Source organism: Loxodonta africana, chromosome 3 (assembly GCF_030014295.1).
Source record: "Loxodonta africana isolate mLoxAfr1 chromosome 3, mLoxAfr1.hap2, whole genome shotgun sequence".
Classification (NCBI taxonomy): Eukaryota; Metazoa; Chordata; class Mammalia; order Proboscidea; family Elephantidae; genus Loxodonta; species Loxodonta africana.
Window position 1 is genome coordinate 67,324,354 of NC_087344.1, and position 10,755 is coordinate 67,335,108.

At 55.8% G+C, this 10,755-nt stretch overlaps 1 protein-coding gene across 1 annotated transcript; it reads left to right on the top strand.

Annotated features, from left to right (window-relative positions):
- The first annotated feature begins 1,395 nt into the window (after window positions 1-1,395).
- HCRTR1 (hypocretin receptor 1) lies at window positions 1,396-10,024 on the top strand. Its single transcript, XM_003415454.4, has 7 exons — window positions 1,396-1,594; window positions 1,783-1,961; window positions 3,314-3,557; window positions 3,994-4,109; window positions 6,087-6,313; window positions 7,831-7,952; window positions 9,520-10,024. The coding sequence occupies exons 1-7, from the start codon at window positions 1,396-1,398 to the stop codon at window positions 9,708-9,710; spliced, it is 1,278 nt and encodes a 425-aa protein (XP_003415502.1). The 3' UTR covers window positions 9,711-10,024.
- Window positions 10,025-10,755: the final 731 nt, after the last annotated feature.

A 10,755-nucleotide genomic window follows, 5' to 3' on the forward strand; every position in this document is an offset into this window, starting at 1 on the left:
CAGGAGGCGAAGTCCGGGGGCAAGGGCCAGAGTCCAGCAGCCAAGGACGCAGGGGTCCCGGAGCCAACAGGTGAGGGACGCTGGGGGCCCCAGTCCGGGGGTGGGGGTTCCAAATAACCCGCGGCGGCGGACGGCGGAACCAAGGGTCACCAGAGGATAACGTGGGCGCTGGGAGGCTGGGTCCCCAGCTGGCGCTGCCCTCCACCTGCAGGCTCCTTGGAACCCCCAGCGCCCTTCCCTGCTCCGCAACCCCTCCAGTTCCCAGATGCAGGAATGTCCCGCTTAGGGAGCGGGTCCGCTGGCCCGGTGGGGGTGGGTGTGAAGCAGTCCAGTCTCCCTGCCCGCAGGGGTCTCCAGGGACCGACCACCCTCCCTCACACGCCGGGGGTCATCCCTGCCGGGTCAGGGAAGGGAGTATCTGAGGGAGGCAGGAGAGAGGGGCGGGGAGCCAGGCCGGATTTATGAATGGAGAGAGCGGCCTGCGCGCCGGCCCAGGGACCCCTGGCGGCCGCTGAGGCGCATCGCGGCCCCTGGCATTGAAGGGGAACTGGAGGGGGGATTGAGGGACCCGGCCGCTGGGCGAGGGGCACTTCTCTAGCTCCCAGGGAGGTCGTCAGTCCCTCTCCGCCCCCTATCCGGAAAGAGAGAGAGAGAGAGAGAGTGTGTGTGTCAGAGAGGGAGACAGGAGAATCCCCACGAGGGAGGAGCCAGCAAGTCTGGCGGGCAGGGCCTGGGTCGTTTGTACCTCCCCTGACCTTTTTTCAACTAAAAATCCGGACTTGTGAACGGACTCGGAGAGAATATTTGCAATTAAGGTGGCTTCTCCCTTCCAAATCTATGGTTTGGACCTGACTTTGTAGCTTTGTGACCTTGAGCAAGGGGTTCAACCTCTCTGAGCTTCCATCTCCTTGTCGGCAAAGCCAGCTCCCTAAGAATGGTAACCCACAACTTCCGCGAGGTCCCTCCCCATGCCAGGTTCTGGGCGAAGTACTTAGCCTGCATTAGAGCTCAGTACTCTTCGTCGCCGCCCTGGGAGGTAGGTACGGTTATTGCTCCATTTGACAGACGAGGAAAACGAAGGCGGGAAAAGGCTCGGTAAGCCACCCAAGGGCGGCAGAGCTAATGTGTGTGGAATTGGAATGGAACCTGAATCTTCCACCGATCTCAGGCTTACCCTTAACCCAAACGAATACGAGAAATCAGAGGGAAGCGATATGCAAGTGCCTGGCATACTCCTTACTGTTCCCTTCCTTCCTTCAGCAGGTTTAGGGCTGGGATCCCAAAGGCCTAGGCACAGACTCCGGTCCCCTGAGGGGAAGGGGCTGAAGCCAGGCGCGGGCTTCCCTCCCATCGCAGAGCCCAGGATGTCCCTCCTCCGCGGCGCCTCCTGAGCTCATGGAGCCCTCCACCACCCCAGGGGCCCAGACAGGGGTCCCCACTGGTAGCGGAGAGCCTTCCCCCGTGCCCCCTGACTACGAAGACGAGTTTCTGCGCTACCTGTGGCGCGATTATCTGTACCCCAAGCAGTACGAATGGGTGCTCATCGCAGCCTACGTGGCTGTGTTCCTCGTGGCCCTGGTGGGCAACACGCTGGGTAGGTCCTGGTCTAGCCCTGTGGTGCTGTGAGCTTCCCCTAGGGACTGGAGGGGGGCCCTGGGCCTCTCCTGCCCCTTCTTGCCCCTTGCTCCCTGGGGAGGGGGGGGAGTGCTCACTGATGGGACAGAGCTAGAATGGGTGTGACTCTATCCCTGCCTTAACCCTGTCTCTGGCTCCACCCTGCAGTCTGCCTGGTGGTGTGGCGGAACCACCACATGAGAACTGTCACCAACTACTTCATCGTCAACCTGTCCTTAGCAGATGTGCTGGTGACAGCCATTTGCCTGCCAGCCAGCCTGCTAGTAGACATCACTGAGTCCTGGCTCTTCGGCCATGCCCTCTGCAAGGTCATCCCCTATCTGCAGGTGAGCTCTGCCCAGGCCCCCCTCACCACCACCCTGTCACACTGATCTCAACAACCACGGTCTCGGGGACCCTGAGAATTGTCTTTCAGACAGAACACGATGGCTTAGGACCTCTGCATGTCATCTTCTACTGCCAGCAAGGAGAGGCCCCCAGGCATGGCCTTGGAGGAGACAGACGCAGCCCACAGATTCACACAGAGGTCCTCTTCTGAACACACCCATAGACATATGATGCACGGCCATGTGTGAACACACGCACATGTGTTGGGCAAACTCCCTAATCCCAAGGGAGCAGATTTGAGGGAGCCTGAAGGAGCCCTGGTAGCACACTGGTTAAGCACTCGGGCTGCTAACCAACAGGTCAATGGTTCGAACCCACCCAGTGGCTCCAGGGGAGAAAAGACCTGGTAATCTGTACCCCTAAATATTACAGACTGGGAAACTCTGTGGGGCAGTTCTACTCTGTCTCATAGGGCCACTGAGTTGGAATCGACTCGACAGCACACAACTAATGGAGACAGTTTTCTCCCCTCTCATCCCCTCCTCTTCTCTCTCCTCCCCTCCCCTCCTCTCCCCTGCCCTCCCGAGCCCTGGTCTTCCCTCTCCCAGCAGTCAGAGTCTGGATACGTGGTGAAGACCAGTCCAGATGGGGTTAGTGGGGCGGAGGGAGAGCAGACCAGGGGCCAATATGGCTTCTCAGTTGCATCCCTCGACCCTGTATCTATCCGTACCTTAGAGGGCAGAGGGCACCCCTGGAGTCAATACCCACGCCTCTGGCTGAGGCTTATCTCTGCCTCCCAGATGGAGACCCCTTTTCCTAACAGTTCTGGGGAAGGGATGACATTCCACAGTAAACAGAAATGCCTCTTGGATTTCCCCATTTTGAGGTTTTCCATACAACTGATTAACTCCATTGACCCTGAGAATAAAGAAATACAAGCGAGAGAATTCATCTTGGGCGAGTTACTTAACTTTTCTGGGCCTGGGTTTCCTCATCTGTAGGGTTGTTGTGAGGATAATAAGAACAGTACCTAGCACATAGTAAGTTCTGTAAACGTTAAGTCACTATTAGTTCTAGTAGGGAGCACTTGTTATGTGCCAAGACTCCAGATGGGCATTTTCCATAACGATTTCATCTAAGCTCACAAGAACACGCCAGGCAGTCCCATCCTGCTAATGATGCTCAGAGAAGGTGAATGACTTGCTCACATTCACCCAGTTAGTGAATGGTGGAGTTGGGGTTTGCACTGTACCTCACTGCCCCATGTGTCTGGCTGTGAGTCCTCTCCATCACCATCCCCATGTCTCTGGGTGGCCTCCAAGAGGACTGACATTGTGTCCCCATGGGGCAGGCCGTGTCCGTGTCAGTGGCAGTGCTGACTCTCAGCTTCATTGCCCTGGACCGCTGGTATGCCATCTGCCACCCGCTGTTGTTCAAGAGCACTGCCCGGCGTGCCCGTGGCTCCATCCTGGGCATCTGGGCTGTGTCGCTGGCCATCATGGTGCCCCAGGCCGCCGTCATGGAATGCAGCAGTGTGCTGCCTGAGCTAGCCAACCGCACCCGGCTCTTCTCTGTCTGCGACGAGCACTGGGCAGGTAATGGCGGGAGCCTTGGGCAGGCATCCCTGAGGTGGGTGCCTCCAGGGCGTATATCTCTAGAGTTGGCATCTAGCTGGGGGCACCACCAGGGTGGGCACCCCTAGGATGGGCATTTCCCAAGAAGACACCTTAGACTGGGCATCTACCAGGTGCACCCCAGGGTAAGTGTTCATAATGGACATTCTGGAGCAGGCATCTACCAGGGCCACCTCAGGAGTGGGTGCCTCCTGAGTAACATCTATAGGGGTTCTTCCAGAATGGACACCCCCAGGTTGGACAACTCCAGAGCCTCTAATCTGCCATGGTTCCTGTATGTGGCCCAGGTGCCCCCAAGCCTTGCTATGGCCCTAGCCAGGGCAGGGTACGTTACTAACCAAGTCAGGCTGGGGCCTCCCAGTTTGGGCCCAAACTTTGCATCTCTTGGTCCCTGCAGATGACCTCTACCCCAAGATCTACCACAGTTGCTTCTTCATTGTTACCTACCTGGCCCCGCTGGGCCTCATGGCCATGGCCTATTTCCAGATCTTCCGCAAGCTCTGGGGACGCCAGGTGAGACCCACTCTGGTGTCACTGTCTGGGCTGGGAGGGGATGGTGGGCATTGGCCTAAGGAAGCAGACAGTCTCCTGCCCTCAGAACATACCATCCTGGCTACAAGCGGAGAGAGGCAAGGTCCAGGGACATGTAGAAGTCAAGGCTGAAAGCACTAGTGCCCGACCAGGAACCAAATAGTAAGTAACGTCGTTATACTATTAGCAGTTGTCATTTATTGCACCAGTCTCACCCTGCTAATCTTGCGTCCTCTTAATCTTCTGAAGTACCCACTGTTATCTCCTTACTACTATTATCTCCATTTACCGTATGAGAAAGCTGAGACCCAGAGAGGCAAAGCAACTTCCTAAAATCACTCAGCAAGCAAGTAGAAGACCTCAGCAAGTAAGAAGAAGTAAAACCCTAATCTGTGGGATTCCAGTGATCAATTTAGTGCCGCAGCAGTAATAACGACAGCAGCTCCGCGTTGCCTGACAAATTAGGCCCTTTGCACACAATCACAACTATCCAGCAAATGCGGCAACGTTACCCACGTTACCAGTGCTGAGCAAGGGCAGCCAGCCTGCTAAAACCAATGAGTGGCAGAGCCTTTCTGGTTCCAGGGCCTTTTTGCTTCATTACAAACCAACCCACAGAGGTTTGGTTTTGTGTTTTCACTTTTGGAGGGAGTGGGTGGGAGTTGCTCAGAGGCCCTTGGCACTAGCGGAAGTGAGTCCTGGGCCAGGGCCTGGGCAGCAAGAGGATGCAGCCTGAACATTCCCAGGCTCCGGAGGGAATGCTTATATGCTGGGATGCTTCTTACATTCCACAGACAGCATGACCCATGCCCAGGCCACACAGGGCAGTGGGTGGTGGAGACACAGACTAGCTCAGACCCCGGCCCTGCCTTCAAGGAATTGCCAGTACAATGAGGCCCTTTCTGGCTGGCCAGCCTAGCAGTCCACCAAACAACTGACCATCTGCTCCTCACAGGCCCACAGTCAAGCCAGGCAGAATTGGCTATTCCCAGCTAACAGACAGAGAAACGGAGGCTCAGAAAAGGAAAAGCGTGCTGACCAAAGTCACACAGCTCACGAATGGCTGAGCTGGCCCTAGACCCCAAGTTTCCTGCACTCTAGATCCTTGCCCCTCTTGTGGGTGATGTGGGGGTCCAATGGTGGGAGAGGCTTTGAGGGTGTCTGTGGTTGCTCCAGGAGCCCAGAACCTCCCTAGGCTTATAAGCACCAACCTAGGCAGGGACCCATGCTCTGAGGCCCAGGCCATCTCCTGCTGCTCCATGCATCTCATGCTCACTCGTGCCCAGGCTCCCCATAGCCTGGATGGGCCACCCCCATCACACCGGCAAAGATGGAGACAGAGATTTAAGGAGGATGGATGGACAGCTGAGAGGATGTTCAGGCCCCAGGATGTGGCACGGGGCCTTGTCAAGGGTTGTCTCCTATCACCAGTGTGGCCTAAGCAGGTCCCCCACCCTCTGAGTCTCAGCTGCCGCAGCTATAACTAAGGGCCAATAACATCTCCCCCACAGCGTTAAAAGGCTATTTCACAAGGAGCTAACGGAGAATGAAAGGATATTGTTAACCCTCGAGACCCGAGTCCCGAGCGTCAGTCTTTATCATGAGTATTAGGTTCCTCCATGTTGCAAAAGGAGCCCTGGTGGCACGGTGGTTAAGCACTTGGCTGCTAACCGGAAGTTTGGCAGTTTGAACCCACCAACTGCTCCACAGGAGAAAGATGTGGCAGATGGCTTCCATAAAGATTAGTCTCGGAAGCCCTATGGGGCAGTTCTACTCTGCCCTATAGGGTTGCTATGAGTTGGAATCAAGTTGATGACAACAGTTTTTTCCTATTGCAAGGGTTTGTTCCCTTCACCCATCCCCACCCTACCCTAGGGTTCATGCTGGAGCAGGGCCCAGCAAAAGAGAGACCCTCCCAAGGAGCCCTGCCCAGCGCTGCTGTCTCTGTCTGCTGGACAGATCCCTGGCACCACCTCGGCCCTGGTGCGGAACTGGAAGAGGCCCTCAAACCAGCTGGAGGAACAGGGCCAGGGCCTGAGCACAGAGCCCCCACCCCGGGCACGCGCCTTCCTGGCCGAGGTGAAGCAGATGCGTGCTCGGAGAAAGACGGCCAAGATGCTGATGGTGGTGCTGCTGGTCTTCGCTCTCTGCTACCTGCCCATCAGTGTCCTCAATGTCCTCAAGAGGTGAGAGCACGAGGGCAGTGGCTGGGGCCTGGGAAGAAACTTGGGGGTCAGAGGAAGGAGCTCTCTCTCTGCTTTGGAGAAAGACCTGGCTCCACCACTTATCCACTGTGTGGCCTTGGGGCAGGACTTTTCTCATCTCTGGGCCTCTGAACCTCAGGTTTTCTCGCCTGTAAAATGGGAATAATAAGTCCTTGGTTCCTAGGGTACTCGTAAGAATTCATTCATTCACTCAGTCGTCAAATTCTGGGGGCAGAGAGTACAGTGGTGAACAAGACAGAGTCCCTGCCTCCATGCAGATTACATTCTAGTGGGAGAGGAGGGAAATAAATAGAAAAACAAATAAATATTTACCATAATGTCAGGCAGTGATAACTTCCATGAAGAAAAATAAAGTCAAGAAAGAGAACAGAGAGTGACAGGCATTGGGTTTTGTTTGGTTTTGGTTTTAGATAACCAGTAGAAACCAGCTGCCACTGAGTCGACTCCAACTCATGGTGACTCCAACTCTTGGTGACCCGTGTGTGTCAGAGTAGCGCTGTGCTCCACAAGGTTTTCAATGGCAGAGTTTTCAGTAGATCCCCGGGGCTTTCTTCCGGGGTGCCTCTGGGTGGTCTCAAATCTCCAACCTTTTAGTTAGCAACTGAGCACATTTTGCACCGCCCAGGGACTCCGGTTTTTCTTTGAGTTTTTTTTTTAAGTCCTCTCTAAGGAGGTGACATTTGAACAAAGGCTTGAAGGGAGTGAGGGACCAAGCCCTGCTGGTACCTGGAGGAACAGCACACTAGACAAAGGGAACAAGTGCAAAGATCTCGAGGCAGGAGTTTGGCATGTCCAAGGTACAGCAGGATTGTATGAACAGCAGTATTACCCACAGCCCCGCTGGTTCTCCAGCACAGGGCTGGTCCGCAGGAGGAGTGTGCTCCCCTCCCGCTGTACACTGTGCCCCAGACTCAATGTTCCAGGCCGTCCACAGCCCTGAGCCCTCTCTGTGAAGCACTTTGACATCAATCATCTTAACAATCTCTGAGGAGGCAGCTGAGGCCCAGAGAAGTGAAGTGACCTGCCCAGGGGCACCGCAGTGAGGGGTCATAGGGTGCAGGGAAAGAACATGGGTTATTTGACATGAGACAATCTCAGTCTGAGTTTGTGCTCGGCCACTTTCTTAGCACGTTGTTTTACCTCTCTGAGCCTCAGTTTCCATATCTGAAAAACGGATGTCTACACCTCATCAGGTTGCTGTGAGGATGTGTGAGAAAGTGGAGGGGGAGCCCTGGGGGATGAGATAGACAGTGACTGAGCGGATGTACCCTGGTCCTTCTCCTCAGGCCCACCCATGGTCACACTCCTTTCTTTGCCTGGGAACCAAAAACTGTGGTCAAGACCCCAGAAAAGGACTGCTTGGTGGATGGTGGGCTGTGGGAACTCTGGTGCTTTACACCTTGCAGCTCAAGCACTGTGAGCAACACCCCTCCCCTCCCCATCTACCCCATTTCTGATGCCCTTGACCCTGGCCCTAGGGTGTTTGGGATGTTCCGCCAAGCCAGCGACCGAGAGGCCGTCTATGCCTGCTTCACCTTCTCCCACTGGCTGGTGTATGCCAACAGTGCTGCCAACCCCATCATCTACAACTTCCTCAGTGGTGAGTGGGCTGCGGAGGCAGAGAGGTTGTGGGCGGCCACCAGCCCCCGGGATGAACAATTCCCCCAACCTCAATCCAGCGCCCAAATAAGGGATGGGGTAGGGATATATCTGCTCCCACCTAGGGATTGTGACCCTGGTCTGGGAAACCCCACTCCCAAGGAAGCCTTGGCCCTGCCCAGGGGCCCTGGTCTGAGTGACAGACAGACCATATCCCAACAGTGGCCGAAGAAAGCTGACCAACATCCAGGATTCAGCTTTGCAGATGATATAGACCAGGGATAAGGGAGGGTCACCAGTAGAGGCAGCCCAGGGCTGGGAAAGGGCTTCCCCATGCCCAGCTAGACACACACTGGCAGAGTGGCCAGACTCTTGGGGACTAGCCCTGTGTCCACCTGCCCCAGTACCAGCCCTCTCCCCTCTGCAAGTCCCCATACCAGTCCCCAGGCACCCCCATACCTCCAGGCCTCCTCTTCCCTCTGGACCATACGCCCCTCTACCATCTCAGGGTGGTAATGCCCCAGCTCCTCAGACTCAGCTCGGCAGAAGTGTGGCTCACCAGACCTCTGACTTTGGGGTACAGACAAGGAATCAGATGAAAACTGCTCCCAAATCAGAGTTCTAGTGAGTCACACTTCTGCTGAACTGAGCGCTCAAGCCTGGACACAAGCAATCTTTGAGAAAAGGTTAAAAGGCTAAAGACGAAGGGGTTAGGGGCTAATATTATAACCCTGAGAGTTGACAAAGGCTGGCTGGCTGGCTGGTTCCCAGCTCAGAGGAGAGAACACGAGAAGGGATGCGCTTTGCAGCAGAGAAAATGTCAGCGGAATTTCTTGCCGCTCATTCCTTTGTTTTGTCTGCTATGTGCTGGGCACCGAGGGGTCTGGCAGGATGATAAAACATGTTCAGAGGTTTCAATTCCAGACAAAGGCTGTTCCCCTGGAATGCTGTGGCTGAACAAGGTGGTTGTGGCAGTCTCTCCCTCCCCACCCCATCCTCCTCGTTAAGAGCAAGGGATTTAGATTAAGAACCAAGTTCAATGTCTGGCTGGGTGACCTTGGGCAAGCCACTGAGCCTCTGTGAGTCTCATCTGTGAAGTCAGGATAAAGGACTCCAGCCTCTCAGGGTGTTGGATGATCTGGGGGGACAGAGGCTGAGACACCCAGCACAGTGCCTGGCAGTGTGAACACCGTGAGCAAGGCTGCTGCTGTTTTCGTTATGACAGGTGAGGTGGGGAAAGCCACCAGCGCCCCTCTGCATACAGGTCAAGATGGGCAGAGGTGACCTAAGGCCCCTGAGCCAGACACCACGTTTTGGGCCAGGTTCTGAGCCAGAGAGCAGCCAAGGAATCAGACGAAAATTGCATTTCTCTTTGGGAACCTGCTCTGGGGCCTCTGTCCTTGCTCTGCCTGGCAGCGAGGTCGCCTTGGGGCTCTCTCTGCCTTAGCTCTACCCTCCCTCCATCCCTCGCCCCCTCACAGGCAGTTTGGCTGGATTTGCGTGGGTGTCCCTGGGCCCAAGGTCCCTGCCTGCAGTGTCTCCTCATGGCTCTTTGTCTCCCAACCAAGGCAAGTTCCGGGAGCAGTTTAAGGCTGCCTTCTCCTGCTGCCTGCCGGGTCTGGGCCCCTGCGGCTCTCTGAAGGCTCCCAGCCCTCGCTCCTCTGCCAGCCACAAGTCCTCGTCCTTGCAGAGCCGGTGCTCCGTCTCCAAAGTCTCCGAGCACGTGGTGCTCACCAGCGTCACCACAGTGCTCCCTTGATCAAGGGCTGCCCTGGGGGCTCCGGGAGGTGTAACCCGTTCTCTGTTGGGGCTATTCCCGTGAAGGCAGGCAGCTGTGCTGTGGTAGACAGACTGCTAGATGAGAGGAGCTAGGCTCCAGGCCTGGTTTTCTGCCTCTGTGACTCTGGGCAGTCACTTCTTGTCTCTGTGCTTGTGTCCCTGAAGAAAGGTTGATGTGAGGATTACCCATGCTAAAGAAAGCAAAAGCTCTTTGTAAACTGCAGGGTGTCATGGACATGATTATCTTGTATTACTCTCACTTGGCCATGCCCCACAGCATCATCCATCTACATCATCCTTCTAGAACCTGGCCTTCCTCCCAAACATCCTTCTCCTACCCAATTACAGGCCTTCCCTGGAGTCTGCTGTAAAGGCCCCAGTGGGCATTTCCATCTGGCCCAGTGGCTCCCTAAAAGCCCAGGGCTGCACTTGGCCAGCCGCTCAGTTGCCCATGAGCGAATTTGGGCCCAGCCCTCCTCCAGTGGTAGCGCGGGCACAGCCCCGCCCTCACCAGGTACCCAAGTGCATGAACCGTAGCTGGACTCTATTGGCTTTGTGATGGGACAAAACACTCTCCATGTGGCCATTTGGCACGGAGGCCAGCCGCCTGAAGCAACTGTAATTAAAAGCCTGGCACTGAATGCTCCCTTTCCTTGTCACTGCACAAAATCTGCGCTGCTTAGGCTAGGAGCAGAGGAAGGTGGGAAGCTGGAGGGAGGGGAGAAGACAAGGAGGGGCTGAAATGCTATCATCTGTGACCACCCCACCACTCGGATCCCAGTGGACTCATAGCCAGGCCTCAGAGCACGTGGTGCTGTCTCCTCACGCGCTGCCCTCTGATGCCCGGGGCCCCGACCCCCAACATGTCTGTCCGCTCCCTGGCCTGATGGCCTGCAGATGGTAAGGTGGGGGTGGGGAGGTGGGTAGACAGCAGGATTTACAGACTGATTCACTGTTATCTTCACCTTCTTGGAAGTCAGGGCTCGCATTTATTTTCTATGAACTCACAGGATAAAAAGAGACAC